Consider the following 24,040-nt stretch of genomic DNA (forward strand, 5'->3'; position numbering starts at 1 on the left):
GGCCCAGCTTTCTAGTCTATTCAGGTCATCTTGAATTTTGATCCTGTCCTCTGGAGTATTAGCTACTCCCCCTAGTTTGGTGTCATCTGCAAATTTGATAAGTATGCCCCCAATTTTGTCCTCCAATTCATTGAGAAAGATGTTGAATAGCACTGGGCCCAGGACACAGCCCTATATATATAGCTCCAAAAAACTCTGAAATGACCTCTAGATGGAGCACAACCAGGCTCCCCAAACATTTTTTAATAAATATTATAAAACTTTGTTTTTAAATCACAATGCAGTTATTCAAAAATTGCTACCAATGCCTTCTGTGGCACTAGAAGGCCCATCACCATGGTTAGAATGCCCCCATGCCCCCACCCTATGACTCTTTGGGGGCATTTGGAAACAGAAATTTGATATTTATTTGTGGAAGCAGTTACAGTGCTTGGTACAACCAAGATTTATTGGGGGGGGGGGCGGTAATGTGATCCCCCAGTCTTCCACATTTGCCTGTTCCTGCTATAGCTGGAGACTGAGGTTTTTATGGGAGCCTCCTCCTCCCATGAATAAAACACATTTAATCCCGTCAATATCCCACAAGAGTGGAATGATTTTCAGATGACACCCCCCAACATTTCCATTAGCAGGGCATTATCCCGTGAATAAAGCAGCAAAATCGCACCTCTTTTTATTCACTGGAAAATTCCAAAAATAAAAACCAGAGTGATTTTGCCACTTTATTCATGGGATAATATCCCAATAATGGTGACGTCAGGAAACATGGTCTGAAAATCATCCTGCTCTTGCAGGATATTGATGGGATTAAATGCGCTTTATTCCTTACAGGTCTTTAAGCAGAGGCTGGATGGCTATCTGTTGGGGATGCTTTGATTGAGATTTCCTGCATGGCAGAATGGGGTTGAACTGGATGGCCCTTGCAGTCTCTTCCAACTCTGTGATTCTACAATACATCATCTCCTACTGTTCCAATTTGACAGGAAGAGTCCTGATTAACCCTTTGCCATCCTGCTTTTTAATCTACTTTTAAAATGCCCCAGTCTCTCTCCTACTCCCACTTTCCCTTTGGTCCTCAGATTATTTTAGTTGTTGCACATTGAGTTCAAAGGGCAAAAGTAATTTGTACTCAGTGAGCTCAGTAGGGAACAGAGGAAATGAGGAGGCAGAGTTGTTCCCTTCCCAGTAGGGTCAAGGAAAAGCAAACTCTGCAGCTTCTCCTAGGTTGTATGTCCTTCCTCATTAATAACTTTTGTCATCTGGACCACCTTGAGACAATTCCTTGGCCACACATGTGTCATTCTTCATCTGTGAAATTTTGGAGGCTGTCCTAACAGCTAGATTTAGGATTTCTTTCTTTCATTCATTCATTCATTCTTACACCATATTTCTAAAATGCAAGTTTTGTTGCGGGCTTTGATGACACACTCTCAGCAGCATATTATTTGAATGAGCAGTCCCCATTCTGTGGCATACTGGTTTCGTTCAAAAATTAAACATTGTTTTTATTTCATCAGTTTGTCATTGTAGCTCTGCAACATGGTGTCTTTGAACCCTTGAAAAGTACCATGTTTGGCTGAAATCCCATGGCTTGGTCCCCAGAAAAGACTGAACATTCTTTCCAATAGACAGGAACGGTCCATGAGAGATGAACCACTTATTAAATACTCTTGGCTGAAAGTGAAATATATCAAGCAGTTCATGGGCCTTAATTGTGATAACACTTTATTGCTGCTTAGACGATTAAGTACTTAAATTAGCAGGTAACAGGATCTATATTCTTAATGGCAGGGAAGCGCTAATTATGACTTCACTAAATCTTTCAGCCCTGTTCCAACAATCTCGTGGAGGAAAGTTAATGGCCCCAATCCGAGCAAAGCCCGTCTGCGGAAGTCCCAAGCCGTCCTCGAAATCCCGAATGTGCAACTAGAAGATGCAGGGACATATGAATGCAAGGCTGAAAATTCCCGGGGAAGAAATGTCTTCCGAGGACAGCTGCAAGTATATAGTATGTTGTGAAGTTTATGTCATGAAAGTGGTGACACTACTCAGTATTTACTCCTAGTTGCAAATTGATGTGATCAGACAGAAACTTGCAGACATCTTGTTTTGGACTATGCACAAACAGGGAATCCAGTGCTGTTTTAATTGGTACAGCCTGTAACACAACCAGTAGCATGCCAGACTCTTTGAAGGACCATATTCTCCCATATGAAGCTGTCCATGTTTTGAGATCTTCTGGGAAGGCCCTTCTGTCTCTCCCTTGACACTTGCATTTGATAGGAACATGGGAGAGGGCCTTCTCATTGACCTCCCTGGCTCTGGGACTTCCTTCCCATACTTTCTCACTCAAAAGAAGAAGAAAAAACCTTCTGAGAGGCCTTTGAAAATTGCTTGATTGCTTGATTCTTTTAGATGAAACAGGCCTTATATATAATGTGCTGGGCTGTTATTTGTTGTTTTTGTGTTTTCATATTTATGTCTGGACTAGTTTAATTTTTGATAATTTAATAACTGTTGTGAATTTTTTAAACTATGTTTTAAGTATTGTAAGCCAGCCTTTGGGCAGATCGCCATGGACTATGAAGCCCTGGACAGGAAAATGGACAGTTTAGAGGCACAGGTGGTATTCTTGTTAATTCTACCAGTGAAAAATAGAGGACCATACAGTGGCAGGAAGATACTGCAGTTGTAAAGCTGGCTACACAGATGCTGTTGATGGGAATGGTTTGGCTTCTGGGACCATGGTCTTCACTTTTTAGGAAAAGGACTGCTGGCTACAGATGGGCTAGACTTCACAAAGAATGGTAAATCTGATCAAGAGGGCTTTAAATTACATCCTGGGGTGGGGGTGGGGAAGGTTGGAGTTGATAGCTCAAACATCTGTCCAAAACAAGTACTAAATACAATGTGAATTCTAGAGGAGAAGCTGAGGGAGAGAATGGGAGCCCCAGTAAAGCTCACAGTAGAATAAAAGAAGAGGAAAAAACACTTTAGATGTCTATAAACCAATGCACACTGTCTGAGAAACAAACAAGACAAGCCTGCAATCCTAGTGCAGGAAAGTAAATATGACTTTATAGGTATAGGTATGTATTATAGATATAACAGAGACTTGGTGGGATGACTGCCATTATTGAAATATAGCAACTGAAGAATATAATGGCGTGTTACAGACCGCCGAAAAGCGGCAGCTTGCACCCGCCCCTTTCCCCACCGGATCAGGGCCTCAGCGGCCAGAGCAGCAGCTGCTGAGGCCCCGATCCACCGCTTTCCATGCCACGGGGAAGCGGCAAAAGGCCCCTTCCCCGAGGGCTGGAAAGGGGTGTCCTTGGGGCTTCAAGCCCCAAGGACACCCTGCGGTGGCAGGGAGGAGGAGAAAGGGGCCGCTTGGCCCCTTTCTCCTTTGCATCGCTGGGCGCAGCCATCTGAAGGCTGCGCCCAGCGACGCAAACTGCAAAAGGAGCTCCGTTTCAGAGCTCCTTTTGCGGCCGGGGAAAGAGCGCACTATGCGCCCTGCTGTGGCGTGACGATGTCACGTCTGCGCCTCCCGGTATAGAGGCGGCACGATCGTGACGTCGTAATGGCGGCGGCCGTGTGGAACGGCTGCCACCATTTTGTGCAAGCTCCGCACGTGCTAGGGTTGGGGGCGCACCCTAGCACACACGGAGCACGCACTTTAAGGCCCGTCTGTAACGGGCCCTTATGTTTTAAAATAACAGATGGGGAGGAAAAGGAGGGAAAGTAGCATTATATGTCAAAGACAATTTCACTTGAACAGGAATCAATGTGAGTGATCAAACTGGACCATTGGGTAAAAGGAGAAAGAAATAAAAACAGCACTGTGAGGTTTAACTACAGGCCACCAAACCAAGACAAGGTGGTGGATTATGCTTTTCTGAAACAAATCTCAAGTAGTTATGGGGGACTTCCATTATTCAGATATCTTCTGGGAGACTATGGTGGGTACAAACCGCCAAAAAGAGGCACCTTCCCGGAGCCTCTCTTTGCACCGCAGGAGCGTCACAGCAACCAAATTATGCAGTGCTGCTGCGGAGCAAAAAAGAATGCCCAGAAGCAGCTCCTTTTTGTGGCATCGCTGCGACGCCGCAAAGCTCGAGAGATTTCGTGATGACGTTGCAGCTGCGCTGCCCCATCTGGAAGTGGCACAGCTGCGACGTCACCATTACACACCCTGTCTGGTGGGCATGCTGCAGCTGCAGCACCCTTGTCATGTGATAGAGTTGCTGGGCATGTGGGCGCTATGGAAGAAGAAAAATGGGAAACATCTGGGGGGGAAAGCCAATGTGGCTGCACAGTAAGCTCAAGGAGGAAATGAAAAGAAAAAAGAACATGTACAAAGAATGGAAGGAAGGACAAATCAACTGTAAGCCCAAGCATACAGGAATAATGTAAGGAAAGCCAAAACTCTAATAATCTGAGATTGGATAGGCAGGAAAGAATGAACAAAAAGGGGTTGTCAAATACGTTTGAAGGAAAAGAGTAAGGAAGGAAATGATGGGACCACTGTTCAGCAAGTATGATAAAATGCTTACAGTGAAAAGGCAGAAATGGCCAATGTCTATTTTATCCACACCACAAAAATTTATGACTGTGTGCTTCCATGTAGCTGCAGAGACCTTTTCAAGAACTCTGGGTTGCAAATCAAGATTGACAAAGAGTTAGTTGGAACAAATCTTGATAAACTAACCATATATATATATATATATATATATATATATATATATATTGAAAAATGGGTTACTATTTTAGTAGACGGTGGGAACTGTGCAGATGTCATTTATCTGGATTTCAGCAAAGCATTTGATAAGGTTCCTTGTAATATTTTGATTATGAAATTGACTAAATATGGAATATATTGAAACACCATCACATGGATCCATAATTGATTGGAAAACCATGCTCAAAGAGTTATCTTCAGTGGCTGTGCTTCAAATTGGAAGGAGGTATCACATGGAGAGCTGTAGGTTTCTGTCCTGAGGCTAACAGTCTTCAATATTTTAATCACAGATTTCGAAGATGGGGTGGAGGGAATTCTTAACAAATTTACAGATTATACAAAACTGGGAGGGATAGCTAACACATTGGAAGATAGAAACAGAATGAAAAAAGTTCTTGGTAAGCTAGAAAACTGGCTTGAAATTAATATAATGAAATTCAACAGAAACTAAGGCAGAATTATACATTTAGGTGACAAAATCCAAATGTACAAGTACAAGATGGAGATACTTGGTTCAGCCATACATATAAAAAGGATTTTGGGGATATTGTTGACCATAAATTGAATAGTAGTGTAATGCTACAGAAAAGAAGACAAATTGTATCTTAGGGGAGAAGCAGGTGGGAAGGAAGGAGCAGTCTCTGGCCACGCGGGCTGCAATCAGGCCATGATTGGGCCAGGACTGTGGCAACCACATGGCCCACTCCCATAGCAGGCTGCTGCCTACATTCCCAAATTGTGTCAACCAGGAGTTGGCTTAAACTGAGTCCTTTTTGTTGCAGCTTCACATGCTGGATGCCGTGACTCCGCCCCATCACCTCATGATGCCGCACGCCTTTCTAGACAGTGTACGGCATCATGACGCAACCCTGGCACTGCATCTAGACAATGCAGCACCGAAAGGGCATCAGAAAGCAGCACTGCCATAGCTATGACGCCCTTTAGAAGACAGAAAAAGGAGCCACTTTTTGCGGCTCCTTTTTGCGCTCTCCGGAAGCCAGATTGGTGCCACAGCATGCGGTTGCTGCAGCACCAATCCAGCCACTAAAGGGATGGCTGGATGCCATCCATCTGTACAGTCCCATAGTTTCCAATTTGAGAGAAGTCATAGTTCTGCTAACTGTGGAATATAGTGAAAAGACAATGGTATATATTTACACTATTCTAAAAATAAATAAGATCTTGATGAGTATTAGCAAAACTCATGAGCATAAAATCCATTTCATCTAACCAGTCAGCTTGAAAAGCAAAAGCCTTTTTGAATAAAAATGCTTTTGCATCCTTAAGAACAGATATGAAACTAGCTTAGGCCTCTGCTTATTGAAGTTCAGATATGAAACTAGTCTGAATTTTTTTTTCACTTGGTTTTTCCAGGACCTCAGAGTAACCAGCTATGAGATGGTACTCTGATGCCAGTGAAACAGAAAGGAATTTCCTAAGGACCGTAAAACCCAGGCAGGCTCACATGGGGAATATGCAGCCTTCCAGATTACATTTCTCTTTACCAAGCTAATGTTAGATCAATGGCAAAGAAGCGATCAGTAGTGTTGACCAATATTTTGAGTGCCTGTGCTATCCTTTGAGGAGTTTATGGGGGAGGGGGGTCGCCTCAGAATAAATCTTGTCATGGACGCTACAGATTCTACTTGCTGTAGGTTCACTGATTTGTAAGTAAACAACCATCTTGGACAGCTTTAGAATGGTTTATGGGATTACGCCTGTCATTCTGGGAAAAGCTCTGCTTTGCATTCATCCCGAGGTACTAGCATTTTCTGTCTCTCTTCATCATGCTCAGTTTGTCAGTTGAATTTGATCCAATTCAACTATGGATGCTTTGGGGAATGCCCAGAATGCATAGAGGTGGTTTGTCTGCTCTCATGCAATCACAGGCTGATTTGAGTCCATCTTATCTATTGCTGACAACCAGATGTACCATGATTGCCTGATACAGCTGATACTCTGGAAGCAATCACTCCATTTGTCTCAGATGCTTGACTTGACATGCAGCCCTGCGAGTGACAAAAATCACTTTGTGTTAGATTTTGCCATACCCGTGCTGCCTGCCTGCTTTCTAGTTTTGTGGCCTGCAATTTTTCCACAAATGTCAATTTAGTTACCTGTGATTCATACCCTCCAACTGTCTCAATTTAGCAGGGACAATCCCAATAAATCCTCAGTTGTCCCACTTTTTGAGGAGTTTTAAAATTGCCCCAGTTTATTTCTCTTCCTCCCACTTTCCCCCTTTGCCTTCAGCTTTGATTGCTGCCAACTACATTCAAACTGCAGAAGTAGTTTGTACCCAATTAACTCAATGAAAGGAGAAGAGGAAGTAGTGTCTTGCCTTTCCCAGTAGTCCAGGCAAAAGCAAACTGCTGCAGCCTCTCCAGTCTTGTGTGGTCCTCCTCATAAACAACTTTTGCTATCTTAACTACATTGTATTGCTGCTTGGCTGCACGTGTCCCAGTTTTCATCTGGGAAATGATTTGTTGTTACTGTTTCAGTTACTGCAATCTTTCAAATTCTCTCCCATCAAGAAACTATTTTCAGATTCTCTTAAGACTAAACTCAGTGTTTCAGAAGATTGTAGGGCAAAACCAGCTCATTCAGGGCATAGATAGATGGGCCTTACTAAGGATTCATTTAAACTCTGCACAGTTATTATTTCCACTATCTTGTGTGCTAAGAATTTGAATCTTATTACATCAAACTACAGGCCTGTTTAATACAACACAGTGGGTACATGGTTTGAGTCCAGATTACAGGATCATCTTCTCCCATCATCCTGTACACTCAGATCCTCTGGTGGACAGTTACTCCAGACAGCCAGGACTAGCTTGGCAGCTTTCAGTCAGAGGACTCTTTCTGCAGCCGTCTCTAGAATATGGACTTAGCTGAATACGAATTTGAATTTAAAACAGCATTGAAGACTAATCTCTTCGAGCAGGCCTATCCAATTTAAAAAAAAACCTGTAAATTTTAAATGATTTAAATGTATATTATTTTAATACATATGTGTCTTGTTTGTTCTTTTAAACTGATGTATGGTTTATTTGAAATTGTGTTTTAACTGGCAATATTTGTTAGTCTGTTGTTATTCCCCAATCAATCCATGGGGAAAGTGGGAAATATTAATAATAATAACAATAATAGTTGTTGTTGTTAACCATTATCATTATTATATTATTGCCCCACCAGAATCCCCAATCTTGGAACTGAAGTTCAAAAAGAAACTTTTGGTAGCTTTTCAGTTAGTGGTGATTTATTCATTCATTTATTATTATTATTATTATTATTATTATTATTATTATTATTATTATTATTAACCTTTATTTATGAAGCACTGTAAATTTACACAGCACTGTACATGCAATCTTTTTAGTTAGACGGTTCCCTGCCCTCGGGCTTACAATCTAAAAAGACATGACACAGAAGGAGAAGGGAGTGGTGGAGGGAAAGGGTAAGAGGTCCAGCAGTTCCTCTCTACCTCCAAGGCCTGGACCAAGGCAGATGGACTGGAGGGAGGGCTTGGCTTCATAATGGATGGTTAATCATTTTCCAGGGAAAATACATACTCTCAAATAGGATAATGCATATACAGTACATAGCAATACAGGAAATGGATAATAATGGCACAACAACATTGAATTACTACTGTAACATAATGAGTGCTAATCTTAATCTTTTTTAATGTAACTGTAACAGGGGATGTAAATCATGGACTGTTTTGTTCTCAAGTAAGAGGTCAAAAATTTTGGGTAGTTTTCTCCCTGCTGAGGGTAAAAACAAATATTCCCATTTTTGAAAATCCCAAATTATTATGCAGGAATTCTGCTGAGAAAAACATATGGGATTTGGATGAACAAAACAGATTTCTTATATCAGATACAGACTTTCCCATGCAAGCAACCCCTACCAAGAGGAAAACTGAGCAAAATTATCTCTGGTCTATCATTCTTCCTGACAAGGAAGAATACCACACAGCGTTCTGAGAACATTCTGAGAACCCGATGGGAATGGAACACATGTAAGTATACCGCACGTATGTGTTCCCATCGGGTTCCCATCACGTTCCAAATGTGTTCTACATGTGTTCCAGGGAGGGAACGGATTAAATGTGTTCCCAGAGAGCTGTAACGTTCTGAGAATGTTCCAAAAGAGGTCTGTGCAGTATTCTTATCTGTTCTCAAATCTGTTCTCTCATTCTTCTGTCTCCTGATTGGCTGAAAGAATGACAGGCAGGAAGGCAGGCAGGCGAGCGACTGCAGTGAGGAAGGTGTGTGTGGGGGGGGGGAAGAAGGAGGGAGGGAAGGAAGGAAAAAGGGAGGAAAGGTGGGACAAGGGAGAGAAGAGGAAAGGAGGGAAAGAGAGAAAGAGAGAAGGAAGTAGAAAATGGAAAGAGGGAGAGAGAAGGAAGGATAAGCAGCAAGAAAGAGAGTGAAGGAGGAGGGCAAAACAGAGGAAAAAGAGAGAAGGAAGGGAAGGAGGGGACCAGGGCAGAGAGCAAAAGGGAGAGGGTCTGGTTGCTTCTGTGGGGGCCTCTGGTGTCATGTCCAGCGGGGCTCCTGTGCTGTCAGCCTGCAGGAGGCAGGGATGCCAGGGATGCATCCTCCTTCCCTCCAGGAGGGAACCCACAAAAGCTCCTTTGTTTGGAGCACCACACAAAAGCAAGCAAACAACTCCCAGAATTCCATAGCAAAGAGCCAGACAAGAGTTAAAGCGGGGAGGGAAGCTCACAACCTGAAGGCACACATTACATGCACACACACAGGAGGCAAAAGGGTGACAAGCTGTCAAAAAGGGGAATTGGGATGACAGCAGAGGACTCTTCTTTTCTAACCGGTTTAAAGAGCTGCAATGGCTGCTAGGGCTCTGCCCTTGGCCCAGGCCCCTCCCTGACAGCTTGCTTTCCCTTGGCTTTAAGGGACCTCCGTGGAGCTCCCTTAAAGCAGAGGGAAGCCAGACCTCCGTGGAAAATGTTCTGGGAAAGTTCTCAAGAAAAAGGGATGTGCTGTGCAGTAAAATGTATTCCCATCACATTCTCATCACGTTCCACTTTCCTCATGCGGTAATATCCGTTCCAGGAACGTTCCCAGAACGTTACGACTCGGAATGTTCTGAGAACGATATGCGATAATCTTCAAGGTTTCCTAACTGTTCAGAAAGCTGAGCTTGCATTTTGTTTTGTTTTGACTAGGAACAAATAATTATGGATATTCTTTCTATACCTAACTGTAACATTTACCTTACTTCTGTTTACTTAAAATAATCTGAAAAAACAGAAACTCTTTACATCACACTTAAACAAAATACAGCTTTAAAAAACCTATTCATATGAAACTTGAAAAACAATCTAATTTTTTTTGTTGAAAACATAAAGGTAAAACAATTTAAAACAAAAAAAAAAAAGAGAGAGAGAGAAAAGCACAACATATACACAACACACATTAAATGCTCCCTGTGCTACAACAGGTTAAGAATCAAAATCTTGCCTAAATAAAAATGGTTTTGCCTCCCAACACAAAGAAGAAGGAAAGCAGGTCAACAGAACCTCCTGTGTTTAGGCAGTTCTACAAACTGGGAGCTACCACCAAGAAGGCTCTCTCCTGTGTCCTCACCAAATATGGCTGTGATGGTGATGGAACTGAGAGAGAGCCCTCCCAAAACTTTGTTTTGTAGTAGGAAAAGCGTATGAGAGATCTTCCATGCATGGATTCCTCAGGGTATTTGCTGATTCTGAAAGATGATGAACCAATCCTGGGTCTTTGGGACTAGTATGCGGGCCAGAATTTTCCTATTCACTGGAGTTTGCTTTTCTCTAATTTAATCAAAATGTAGTATTTTAAGAAAAAAAAAACATATTTACACCCACATTTGGAGGCACATTAATTTGAAATAAATACTTAAATACTTCATTTGTGTAGATTTAAATAATTACAAGTGTCTTTGAAAGAACTACGGTATGTTTTGGCAGTTTGGTGACCAAGTAAATACCTCACCCCAAAATGCATCAGCTAGTTGTGGCAATAATGAGTTCTTGAAATTACAGTACAGAAGCATAAATCCAACAGCAAAGTAACATGATGTATTGGGTACCTATATAGTATTCCATTCATTTTTCCTGAGTGGACACTCAAATGAGTGGGGACGAAAAAACCTGTCAAAAGTAGGAATGCAAACACACACATACACATACACACAGACAAAACAACCTCACCTTTTCTTGAGACAGCTCGTGGAGAAAATGGTCAACAACTACAACATTATTTTGGATAATACAAACAAAATTCTGTTTTCTGGAGCTACAGAAAACAAACCATCTTAGTGTGACATCCCTTCAAATATTTAAATAGGGCTATCATATTACCACTTAACCTTCACTTCTCCAGGCTAAACATACCCATCTCCCTAAGTCTCTTCTCATAGGGCATAGTTTCCAGATATTTCATTATTTTGGTCATTGTCTTCTGGACACGCTCCAGCTTCTCAACACCCTTTTTGAACTGTGGTGCGCAAAATTGGAAAGTCTGACCAACGAAGAAAAGAGTGGTACTATTATTCCCTTGATCTAGACATTATACATTTATTGATGCAGCCTAGAATTGCATTGCCTTTTACACATGTTCACTGACAGTAATGGGACAGAGGTTCCATACCCGGGGGCCAGGGAGAGGTCCCCCACTGATACATAAGACTGCTTTTATACAGAAGACCAAAAATATTAAAACTTCCATATTAACTGTCATATTAAAATTCCCATCTTCCCCCACTGTGTTAGGTGTATGGAGCTTACCTACACAATTCCCAGTGGGTTGCTCTTTCTTCAGGTAGGTACAGACATTTTTAGACAGCAAATCTCAATGCCCCTAGCCAACATACCCAATAGTGAGATATGCTGGGTTTTATAATCCTACATCAGGAGGGCCACAGGATTCCTTCCCCCATCTTGTGAGTTCTGCTAATTTCATTTGTCTGATCCATTTTTGTACTTTAATTATAATTGCATATTTTATTTGCATTTTTATTGTGCTTGTCTTGAGAGCTATTCCTCGAGCAAAGACATTCTTGTCCTTTTAAAGATTATCTAGAAGATGGGAGTTTTAGCTGGTGTTGGTTGTCATGCAAACAACCAAAGTAAAGAATGCAACTAATGTACTTGTAATAGACAACCAACAATTTTGTGTATTGTATTTATCACTTCCCTATTGGGTTTGACTATTTTATAGACAAGGCCTGTCTCTTATTTCACAAGGCATAACTTTGATTTTTTAAAATTATTAAAAATTGTTTAAAATATATGAAATTAAATTTAAAATGAAAATAATATGAAATGCCAGCCATCACAGTATTTTACTGTGGTCACACTGTTGGGTGTTCAGTTTGTACTCTGGTTGTCTGGCAATCTGATGCATCCCCGATGCGTTCCTATGCACATCTGTTCAGAAGTCAACCTCCTCAATTCAGTGGCTCCATCTATATGCACATAGCATTGCAGCTTAAATACCTCCTTGATTTATATTCTTTGTAACCAACATGCTAGGCAGAACTATTATTCCTTTCTTGCAGCTTCTCAAAACTCTGATTGGTGACTGGTCAAATACCAAATGGATTATAAGATTTATTTTAAAATGCAGTCCACTGCATGGGCTGTTATTAAAGTGCTTTATTGATTTTGTTCTGTCCAAAATAGATCCTTCACTATGCTAACTCTCAGTTACTAACCAACGCTGCCATATGTATTAGTCTGCATCCCTTGATGTCAAGACCATTGACACCTGATACTCTGCAGTGCTGTACAGAACAGATTTAAAGATTTAAAAGCTTTCCTCTTCAGTGCTTTGGATTAATGAGTTAAGCCTTATTAATCTGAGAAGGCTTTTTTCCTTGGGAGTTGGCATCTATAGAATAGTTATTAAGGCTTCCAGCCCAGAGCATCAGCTGTTATTGCAAAAACCTTGTATTGGTTTGAAGAATGGGATTTGGACCTAGGATGATAAGTTTTCAAAGCTAGGAACAATTCTAACAGTGGGAAGCAGTGGAAGTTGGTGGTCTCCTGTGGGACAGTGAAACTTCTCTGGGTTTTAGTCCAAATTTTAAAAGATAACTCCAAGGTACTGGATGTTATCCTTAAAAATAATTTCATAGTGGTGGGAAGATTTGCTAGGGATGTCTACAAAGAGGCCTGTGGCCTCACAGGGATGGAGATATATTGGATTGCAAAAGAGGATTCCTTGTTGATATGCACTTTAAATTTCCTGGACTTTGTCCAATTTGTCCAATTTGTTCAGAGAAGCGTTCCCAGGCATTGCATAATTGTCACTTGCTATTTGATGTTCTTTTGTGGTCTGTTTTATTTGAATCATTTCCTATATTGCTGTGCATTTTATATGTATTATCCTACTAGAGAGGCAGGCTAGCTCCAACAGGCCTCCCTGTAAGAAGATTAACCATCCATTAAGAAGCCAAGCCCTCCCTCCAGTCCATCTCCCCTGATCCAGGCCTCGGAGGTAGAGAAGAACTGCTGACCCTCATCCCCTTCCCCACCACCACTCCCTTCTCCTTTTGTGTCGTGTCTTTTTAGATTGTAAGCCTGAGGGCAGGGAACCGTCCAATTAAAAAGATTGTATGTACAGCACTGTGTAAATTTACAGCGCTTTATAAATAAAGGTTAATAATAATAATAATAATAATAATAATAACAACAACAACAACAACAACAACAACAACAATTGTGCCATGGCCATAGGAGAAGGGGCCAGCCTGCTAAAGATATCCTCTCCATACCATCTTAACTAATGACAGAAACAACAAAATGCAGACATCATACTAACATCTCTAATTTTTCGCTTGCCTGGTATGTAACATCTTGCCCGATGAAGAAGCCAGAGGAACTTGGAAAGCTTGCAATGAGCATATTGTGCATTTGGGTTGGCCAATAAAGGTATCACTGATTGGAGGATTTTTGTTTGAATTTACTAAATGGCCAACACAGCTACCCCTGCATGTTTTTAGGGATGTAAAGAATAGTAAAAAATATTTGGAATGTAGTTAAAGTATGTGGGGGGTTTTGAGTGTCAAGAAACCTTCACTGACAGGAATCTTCACAGTTTGGGACTTATTCTGCACAAAATTCAAACATGGATTTGTGCAAAAATAAAAAAACCCAGCATTTTCTGAGTGAACAATAATATTTCAATTTGGAAATATTAATTCCTGCATATAAGTGTTGTTTTCTGCACAGAAAAAAAAAGCCAAAATTAGGTAATTGCATTAAATTTGCACATGGCTGATTTGCATACAAAACAGCATTTTCTGCACAGAAAACAGCATATTCAGTGCATGGATTAATATTTTTATGCAGGAATGTTATTTCCCACAAAGAAAATGCCATTTCCTGCAAAGAGAATGCTCTTTCCTGACCATAACAGCCACTTATGAATTTTGTGCAGTTTTAAAATATTACTCAGAAAAAAATAATCTGTTCCATTGCTCTTTATATGCAACAAAACATTGCTCACTATATGGCTGTTATAACTTAGGTTATTACACAATATTAATGTGCTCAGAGCAGCATTAGGTTTGCTATTTAAAAGTAAGTGTCCCTATACCCTTTTCATAACCCAACAAGAGCTGCAACCTTCCCACCCTACAAAAACTTGACTTTTGTTTTCATCTTGAACTATTATTTCCAAGCCACGTGGGAACATATACAGCTTCTCTGAAAGGCACAAGCATTCAGAAATTGAATGCTATAGTTCCACGGCATGCCTTGGGGAAATCAAATTAGAGTTTCTAGGATGCTTCTTGGATGCTTGTAGTCAGAGAAGCCATGTGTGCCCTGCATGGCCTGGAGTTTATTTAAAAGAAAAACAAAAGACAGGTATGTGCACATGGCTCCTCACCTTGTCTATGTAGGAAATAAATCTCCAGGTTATGGATTAATCAACCCTGTTGAGCCCTAGCTTACTGAAGGGATTCCATGGTGATGCAACAATGTGCTTCTGAATACCAGTTGCTGGTATTCCAAAGTGTATCTGATTAATTTCCTGTTTAGGGCTTTGAAAAGACTTTTGTTTCCCCACAGTGGGAATTAGAGTGTTGAACTACATAAGCTTTGCTTTGTTTCAGCAGGCATTTTCTTAATTTCAGGGTGTAAAAGTTGAATTCTCATTGCCAGCCACACAGATGGGGTCCATTTGCATTATCTATCAGAGACAGGAGGGAAAGTTCTCTTCCAAACCTGAAATCTACAGCACTAATATTCTACTAGGCTCTCCTTTATTGTTATGTATTCTAATTTAAGTTCATTGTTTTGTTCATTCTATTTTAATGTCCATTTTTTGTTTTCAACTGTAATTTTTTAATAGTTTTTTCTGGGGGTTTTGGCCTGTGTGGCCATGTTCTAGAAGAGTTTCTTCCTGATGTTTCACCAGCATTTGTGGCTGGCATCTCTGCGGGTGAAACATCAGGAAGAAACTCTTCTAGAACATGGCCACATAGCCTGAAAAACCTACAAAAATCTATGGATGTTGGCCTTGAAAGCCTTCGACTCCACATTGTAATTTTTTAAATTTATAAGCTACTTTGTATATCTATTTTGGGGGGAAATGTGATATAAAATAATAATAATAATTATTATTATTATTATTATTATTATTATTCTCACCTTTTCCTCAGAACAGAGACAAAAATGATCCTTGACTAAAAACATGTAATGATTTATTATTAAAATATAATGCGATTATGTATAGAATTGTTTATAAAAATTATGTGTACAGAAGAAGTCTGATGAGTTTATCACACTGGGGCTAATTTTGACATTAAAAAGAAATTAAAGTGCATTTAAGGCATCCCACGAATAAAGCAAAAATGGCAAGTAATTGCACAAATGATTATCACACGCAATTGTGCAAATAAAGTGAAATAGGAAATACATTGTCGTTGAAATCCTGAAAGTAAAAGGGTATACGTTAATGCTTCTTTGTGACCACTTTAATGGCAGGTTTTGTGTGACACCATGTGGAATCATTTTGCATAATTACATCATTTTTTCAGGATATTCATGGGATAAACTCCCAGTCTCCTTTGTGTGATAAACTCCTAGGACTTGGAAGGGCAGCTACAAGGTAACAGACATGATCCTGGAATGTAAAGCTATATTACTGAATACTAAAGTTAGAATTGTCCATGCCATCATATTTCCGATTTCTATGTATGGTTGTGAAAGCTAGACAGTGAAGAAAGCTGAGAGGAAGAAAATTAACTCCTTTGAGATGTGGTGCATTAGAAGAGTTCTGAGGATACTACTAAAAATACAAATAAAAGGGTCTGAAAGAGAATCATGCCTGAACTCTACCTAGAAGCCATATTGACTGAAATGAGATTGTTGTACTTCGGCCATATCATGAAAAGATATGACTCACTAGAAAAGACAATAATGCTTGGTAATGCAAATGGCAGAAGGAAAAGAAGAACACTGCATTACAGATGGATAGATTCAGTCATGGAAGCCACAGCCTTGAAATTGCAAGACCTGAGCAGGGCTGTTGATGACAGAGTGACTTGGAGACCTCTTATTCATGGGGTTGCCTCTAGTCAAAGTTGACATGTTGTCAGTTAACAACAACAGAATTAAGAACAATTGAAAACATGTTCATTAAAAAGGCGAGAAATAAGAACAATACAATTGGTTTTCCATAACCAATATTTTTTTTTAATGCCTTCACCTGCCAATGGAATGGCAATCTAACCTCCCTTGGAAAGGAGTGGTCGATTCCAGAACATGAGAGCAAGCCTCCAAGAATATTATCTCTTGCATTCCTGTACACATGCTTGTGACCATGCTGGGACTGAAAAAAGGACCTTCCCTAAATATTTCAATGGTTAGGCAAACTAATATGAGAGAATATGTTTCTTCAAATAATCATCCATTTGCAGCAATGATGTTATCACCTGAAAACATCTAAAAAGCCTCATCCACAGTCATATCAGACCAGAGCCAAAACAACATGTATTCAGCTTTGTGTCTAATTACAATGTGTAATTTGGTTCTACTCAGCTGCTCTTAGTTGGCTGAAGTCAGATCTAGTAGACTATTTGTTCCAAGATCAGTGCTTGCAAAATGGTTTTTAAAATACCATCATCTGCATTTTTTTAAATCATCAACAATATTTGCTCACATAAATGAACTCTTACAACAGAAGTGAAATGCTTCAGTAACATTATGATCCTCTTTTGTTGCTTTTGGCAGCATACCCACATTGGACAGAGAGGTTGAATGATACCCAGTTAGACAGTGGGGATCAGCTTCGATGGGAATGTAAAGCTACTGGAAAGCCAAGACCTACCTATCGCTGGCTAAAAAATGGAGCCACTATCTGGCCAGAGGTAAGCGAAGTATAGTTTTATTTTGTTCACAGACCACTGTTTGGTTTCAGAACTCCCAGTGGATACCAAAAATCCATGGATGCTCAAATCCCATTATACATAATGGCATAGTAAAATGGTGCATCTTATATAAAGTAGCAAAATCAAGGTTTGCTTTTTAAGGAAAATGTAGGGAGGGTATTTTCAAGCCATGGATAGCTGAATCCATGGATGTAGAATCAATGGATACAAATGGTTGACTATGACTGTGCTGCTGAAACAGAATTTCAAACAATATTGGCGGGATACACACCACCAAAATATAGCATGGCGGTGGCTATTTTAGAGTTAGGGAGCGCGCACCATTTGCACGCTCCCTAACCCTAGTATGTGCTAGGGTTAGCCTAGTACGTACTGGCAGCGGCAAAATGGTGGCGCCCTGTCTACATGGGCATCACCGTTACAACGTGATGGACACATAGCATCCGCATGTCGTGTGCCCCTTGTGATGCCACAAGTGTGCCATTGGCGCATTGCGGCATCATAAAGGCGCCGCAGAAAGAACCCACTTTTGCACGTTCTTTTTGCTCCATGACGGAGCCACACAGTTTGGTGGCTGCAGCTCCCTCGCGGAGCAAACCATGGCGGTGGGAGACCGTCCGTTTTGGGTGGTCTGTATCCCGCTATTAAAAAGCTTTTAGAGCAGACTTCTAAATTACATTAAACTTCTAACTTCTTTTAAAGCAGACTACAGAAATTATTTGAAATTCTGTCTCAGCAGCCCAATGCTTATAAACAGAAGTATACGTATTCAGTGCACACTAGAAATGTAATGATTGTCATGTACTCTCTATCAACGACTTAATTAAGTATATACTTTACTAGGGGCCCATACAGATCGGCACAATAAGGTGACTTCCCAGCGGCATGGGGCATGGTGTATGGATATTGCATGCCCCAATGCTGCCCCAAAGCCTGCATCCTGCTGCCCACCCACCCAGATGGCAAGCAGCATTGCAGTCCTCCAGCAGCATGGTATTCATACGCAGCACACCGAAGGAGTGCCAAAAGGGCACTGCCATGACAGAAAGGTTGCCCTTTTCTGGCACAAAAAGAAGCAGCATTTTTCAACCTCTTTTTCTGCCAGAAAAAAGCCAGAGCGGGCCATGGCGTGTGGTTGCCACAATGCCTACATGACTCTTTCAAGGATGGTGTCACATCGCCCCTTTGGGCTGGTCTGTTTCGGCCCTAAGTAACCTTCCTGGCCCAACCTCCCTAAACAAGTTAGAAACCTCATTCACCCATCCTCTGCTGAATGGAACTCCTTCTCCTCATGCAATAAGTGCCTGATAAATAACATTTGGGGGAGTTACAATCATGGCAATACTGTCACAATCGTGATGAAGTAGCTGTTGTGAAAATGAAACTGTTACAGAAGTGTATATTTAGATAACTGCTTCATATTCGTGATTGCTACTCAATTCCAAATTTGAAGCTGTTTCCATGATCGTAAATCCTCCATCAATTCGGAGTGTGGTGGAGTCTCCTTCCTTGGAGGTCTTTAAACAGAGGCTGGATGGCCATCTGTCCAGGATACTTTGATTGAGAGTTCCTGCATGTCAGGGGGTTGGACTTGTGGTCTCTTCTAACTCTACATTTCTATGATTCTATGATTCTAATTTACTTTACTGGGCATCACCTGTTTGGGCAGAAGGAGGCTCATTCTAGCAGTAATAACAGCACAGCGAAATGACATTCCTATCAGGTTTGAGGGGATCAGGACCAGAGAGATACTTAGATCCAAAACACAGTGCAGAAATAATCCAGTTTGCACACTTTTGAAGATATTTTCAAACAATAAGGCACAGAGATTTTTTTTAAAATTACATGTTTAAAAAACTGGAAATGAAGACTGAAATTCTGAGATAATGGTTGATCATTTTTTCCCAATGGAGTGTCTTGATGATGCAAGAAAATTCACATATAATAAGGATTCTGCAAGTAGCAGCAGTCAACAGCTAAAATAAGTGTGTTCAGTCTATTGCAGACCTGTCTTCCTTACTATCCACCAAACAGAACACACTAGGTGCTTGTTTGTCCAATGAAATGGGAGCTTTAATGCCTTTCCAATGGATTTCCATACAGGCTCATGGACTTCTTTAACTTGTTTCACAAACTATACAGACCTACAGCATTCACATCTTCATTGTCTGAGTGCTGCAAATCATAAGCTCTAGCACTTGGAACTGTGGAATTTCATCTATTCATTGCATTCTAATCATGTTTGGAGCAACAACAACAAAAAAAGGATAGCCCCAGGCAATGTCTATTGTATGCATATGCAATTAAGCATTCAAATTATTTAAGCATTAGCACAGAGTATAAAAAAAATAATAAAACTTAAAGGAAAAGTCATCACCATTGTGCTGAATAAGGCAATTTCATGTACGTATGCAAACTTTGTTACCATGGCCCCTCCTACTTTCTTTTAAAGCTAGAAAACAAACACATTTTCCTGGTTTTGTTTGCTTTTGTAGAATTATTTTTCTATTCCATTACAGAGCAGGATTGAGATGGTTAATGGTGTACTGATGATCCACAGTGTGAATCAGTCTGATGCTGGAATGTACCAATGTCTAGCAGAAAACAAGCATGGAACTATTTACACCAGTGCTGAGTTAAGGATATTGGGTGCGTATTTAACAAGCTTTCCATTTTACTATTGTGTTGGTTTACTCTTACATTAAATGGATTCAATTTTACTACAAAGAGGGCAGTATTGGCCCACAAAGATGTTGTCCAGAAGATGTCACGATGAAATGATTATGATTGTGCCCACAATAAACACAGAAAAATCTGGATTATCAAGGGGGATGCTCCCACAATTTGTTGAATGGGAGGCCATGCTGTTGAACCAAAGATTCAGCTTTATTCTAAGAAATGCATTTCTCTTTCACACTCTGACAGACACTTTGCTGTGCAGGATGAGAGGCCTAAGCTCTTGGTTCACACATTCTAATTCAGTTTTTTCTAAAAGTTTCAAAGTCACGTACATTTCACATGTATCACAGTAACTTTCCACTCAGCTAAACCTTCAAAGCCACTATGCTGTTTATCTCTAATCATCAAGCAGGTCAGTAACAAATTCATTTCTCATGCACAGTCTATACCCAATTCTACTTTATCAGGAAAGCATCAGACAGAATGTAATATGGTGTAGCAAGATGTAGCGGGCAGTGAAAATCCTTTGTTCCTCAACATTTATTTATTTATTTGATTTATGTCCTGCCTTTCTCCTTATGTAGGACAAGGCAGAAAATTTGCTTATTTGTTGAGACTTTTGGCCTAGCTAGCCTGAATTAAAACAAAGTCATTTCTAGAACACCCTACATTCACCAGCCTTAGGGGGGAAAGAGCCATGAAATCAATTCCAGGGCGTGCATTTTTCTGTATTTGTTACCTGCAATGCTGTTGGTTAGTCCCACCTACAGCAGATTCATTCAAGCAATTGTTGAATGAAGAGTCAACACTGAGGTAAATCCAATTGATTCAATGACTCCCCTTCAGTCAAGATGAACAACAGGATATAAACCATGTTTTCTTTTCTTTTCTTTTGAATCAGTTGGTTAGGCAAGTGCTAAGGAAACTCTCAGGGAAAAAGAGTTGACAACCACCAGCACCAACACAGTTGAATACACAGAGATTCAAACTCAGACTCAAAGCATTAAGCACAGAAAGCTCTGGGCTTGAAGGATAAGTCTGCCCCTTTTTATTTTTCCCACTTTTATTTCTGTGTAAATCCTCAAGTTCTGAATGAGAAGAAACATATGCATTTTGGTAACTTTTATTTTTAAAAAACCTGAGAAACATCTCACCCATTCTTTTTAAGGTTGATTCAACATCTCTTTAACCTCCGAATACTGTATAGAAATTACCTTGGTGGACCCCAGACTGGATTCTAATGTGTGTAGGCTTTTGTTAAACAAAACTATTGAAAAGAAGCAAGATTTCTTTAAGAAACACACTCAACCTCAGGCAGATCAGAAAAGGAAAGAAACAAGCTGTTCTGACTAGTACATTTACAAAACTATCATTTTAGTCCACTACTTGAGTGAGTCCTCCTCCAGTTCTTTCGTATTAAACACACTTTTAATTCTGAAATCCTTTCATGTCATTTATAATTTAAACCATCATACTTTGCACAAGTTGTGGGGATATTTAATTGAAGAGAAAGGGATTGTAGTGTGTCCTTTTGGTTTGTTTTCTCGTTTACTATGTGTTTTTGTTCAGTGGCAATAGGATTTTACATTATTAACACTTCCATAAGGACTGTCAACCCAACCCTGCAAAAAGAAAAAGAAAAAAAGTTTGATGGTGGGCAGTTTGTGAAGTAATAAATATTTGACACTGTCACTAAAATATTTCCCTTTTCAACAGCTTCTGCTCCAACTTTCCCCTCAAGTCATCTGAAAAAAACAATTATTATTACCAAAGGACAAGAAGTGACTGTTGAATGCAAACCCCAGGCCTCTCCCAAGCCAACCATCTCATGGAAGAAAGGAGACAAAGTACTGAGAGAAAATAAAAGGTCAGATGTCGGTTCATTAATGTTTAACTTTGACTGCATGTAGGCCTGCAAGGATGAGATAACAAGCAAGCTCCTTTGATCGACTGTGGCTGGTGTTAAATGTTCAAGGCATTAATGATGAAAATGTGTGATGTTTTACTATTTTTATAGTGCATCCTAATGTACACTGTATATCATTAATTGTAGGTGGCAACCCTAGTTTCACGGAGGAATGCAGGATATAAATTGTTTATGAAAGTTAATTAAATGCTTTTCTTTTTAGGTAAAGGATCTTGTCATTAACCAGGCATGCTCAAAAACCTCATGTCTGAGGCCAACCACACTCTATACCCAAATCTTAGCATGCCAAGGAGAAAGAAAAATACAGTAGCCAATGTTTCTTGTTTCTCTAACAGGCCTAACTCCCTCTTTATTGTCTGCCTTCAGTTTCTCCCTGCAGTTCTTATCATTCTCCTGCTCAGCAATACAAAGCCCCTTTGCTGGGTTGTTTCTAATGTGCCTTCCTTGCCTAAGAACTACATCACCACAAAATAGTTGTCATGTCCTTCAGTCCCCCCCATAAGGCTGGGTTTTCCAATTTACCAATCCCCATTCACAGTCCAACCTTGTCTGCTGATTCTCCCCCTCTCCCAGTTTCACTTCCCAATCCTCTTCAAGATCCACAACCTTGCCTTCATCCTTCCATGTTTTCCTGTTGTCTCTATGAAACAGTGACTCTCCCCATCAATTCTCCTGGAATGTCTCTGAGAAAATAACTCTTCAAAGATATGGGAATGGAATACACACACCACCGGTAGTGGGAGAGCTGTGGGTAAATTATATTGAATGACAGCTAAAATGTTAGAAGGAAATCTGATATGGAAACTTATTTGAAAGGTTTTTCAAGTTAATCAGTGAGAAGATATTCTTCATCCTAAATAGTATTGCAGTTTTATTGAAGAGAAAAGTTTTACTTTTGATTACTTTCTCCTGTAACACTTGACCTACACATAGTAACCAGTATATCATCCAAATGGGAGCTTGAAGTTTCTTTTATTTTGTTTGAATGAGGAGTCATTCACATATGGACCACACCATACAAATACACACACACACGTGTGTGTATGGTGTTTGCCTTCAAATCATTTCTGACTTATGGTGATCCTAAGGCAAAACTGTCACATGGTTTTCTTGGCAAGTTTCTTCAGATGGTGTTTACTATTGCTATACTATGACTTTGAGACTGTGACCTGCCCAAGGTCACCAAGTGGGTTTCCCTGATCAAGTGGGGATTCGAACCCAGTGTCCTAATCCAACACTCAAACCTCTACATCATTTTGGCACACACATATACATACCTGCCATCTGAAGTCACACATTCATGTAAGGACCAAGTTGTGTGCTTTTCTTGAATATAAAGCTCTGTGTCTGAATCTGGGAATAGCTGAATCAGAAAATTAAGGCAAATTTGGAGCAGTTAGATTAATATGAAGTCAAATGACATGACAAGTCAGTAATAGACTAGCAGAAACTATATAGGTGAGGGCAAAGTTCAGTGATTCACATCTGCTGTTAAATAGAGGAGGGTTCTACAAATGAAGAATGGTTCTTCTTGGTCCCTTAGGTCAGGAAGAAGCAGCTCTTCTCTTTAATCAATGCCCATTTCATTATTCAGAGTGGCTATCTGTATGACCTCTAATACTAGGAATGCCCCAATGCAATTCACTGTCACTGTCTTCACTTTCACTAATAATTCTATAAGATGACCTTGAGATAAATATACCATGTTAAACACCTTCTTTCTGTTTACCCCATGCTTTGACTGACCTTGGAGAAATGAGACCAATGTAGCAAAGAAGCTGCAAGCCTAGACTCTGTTGATCTGTTGTGATTTTTCCCCTGTTACTTTTCCTTGACATTCTAAAGCCAGGAATGAGAATGGACACATGGCTCTCATAGTGTTGTATGAGCGTTTCTCCTGTTGGAAAGGGGACTGCATTGGGCTTATCACTTCTGCATGACATGATTTTTAAAAGATAGCTCCATGCTGGGGTGATTAGAACAGGAGGGGGGGCAATACAGAAATATGTGTGGTAGAGAAAGTGGTAAAAACCCATGGGAAGCCCTCAAGCTGATAAGCTAAAATAAAATTGTATTTTCCTGTCCCCTTGGATAATATCAGTGGGGAAAACAAGTGGTACCAGAATGGCAGGAGGATATGGTGTAGCATCTAGTGGGAAACCATGTTGGAGTGGAGCCAAAATTCCTGATGCTATAGCCCTTTCTGGGATGGATGTCATGTCATCAGAGGTGTGTGGTAATAATAATAATAATAATAATAATAATAATAATAATAATAATAATAATAA

General features: G+C 40.2%; 1 protein-coding gene across 5 annotated transcripts in view; it reads left to right on the forward strand.

Annotated features, from left to right (window-relative positions):
* CNTN5 (contactin 5) overlaps window positions 1-24,040 on the forward strand; it is a 932,298-nt gene that overhangs the window by 746,757 nt on the left and 161,501 nt on the right. For all 5 annotated transcript variants that reach the window (XM_042459705.1, XM_042459707.1, XM_042459709.1 and 2 more), the window contains 4 exons: window positions 1,827-2,008; window positions 16,989-17,125; window positions 19,666-19,795; window positions 21,542-21,692. In XM_042459705.1, coding sequence (XP_042315639.1) covers window positions 1,827-2,008; window positions 16,989-17,125; window positions 19,666-19,795; window positions 21,542-21,692 — 600 coding nt within the window. The remainder of the gene's footprint in view (window positions 1-1,826; window positions 2,009-16,988; window positions 17,126-19,665; window positions 19,796-21,541; window positions 21,693-24,040) is intronic.

Source organism: Sceloporus undulatus, chromosome 3, assembly GCF_019175285.1.
Source record: "Sceloporus undulatus isolate JIND9_A2432 ecotype Alabama chromosome 3, SceUnd_v1.1, whole genome shotgun sequence".
Taxonomy (NCBI): domain Eukaryota; kingdom Metazoa; phylum Chordata; class Lepidosauria; order Squamata; family Phrynosomatidae; genus Sceloporus; species Sceloporus undulatus.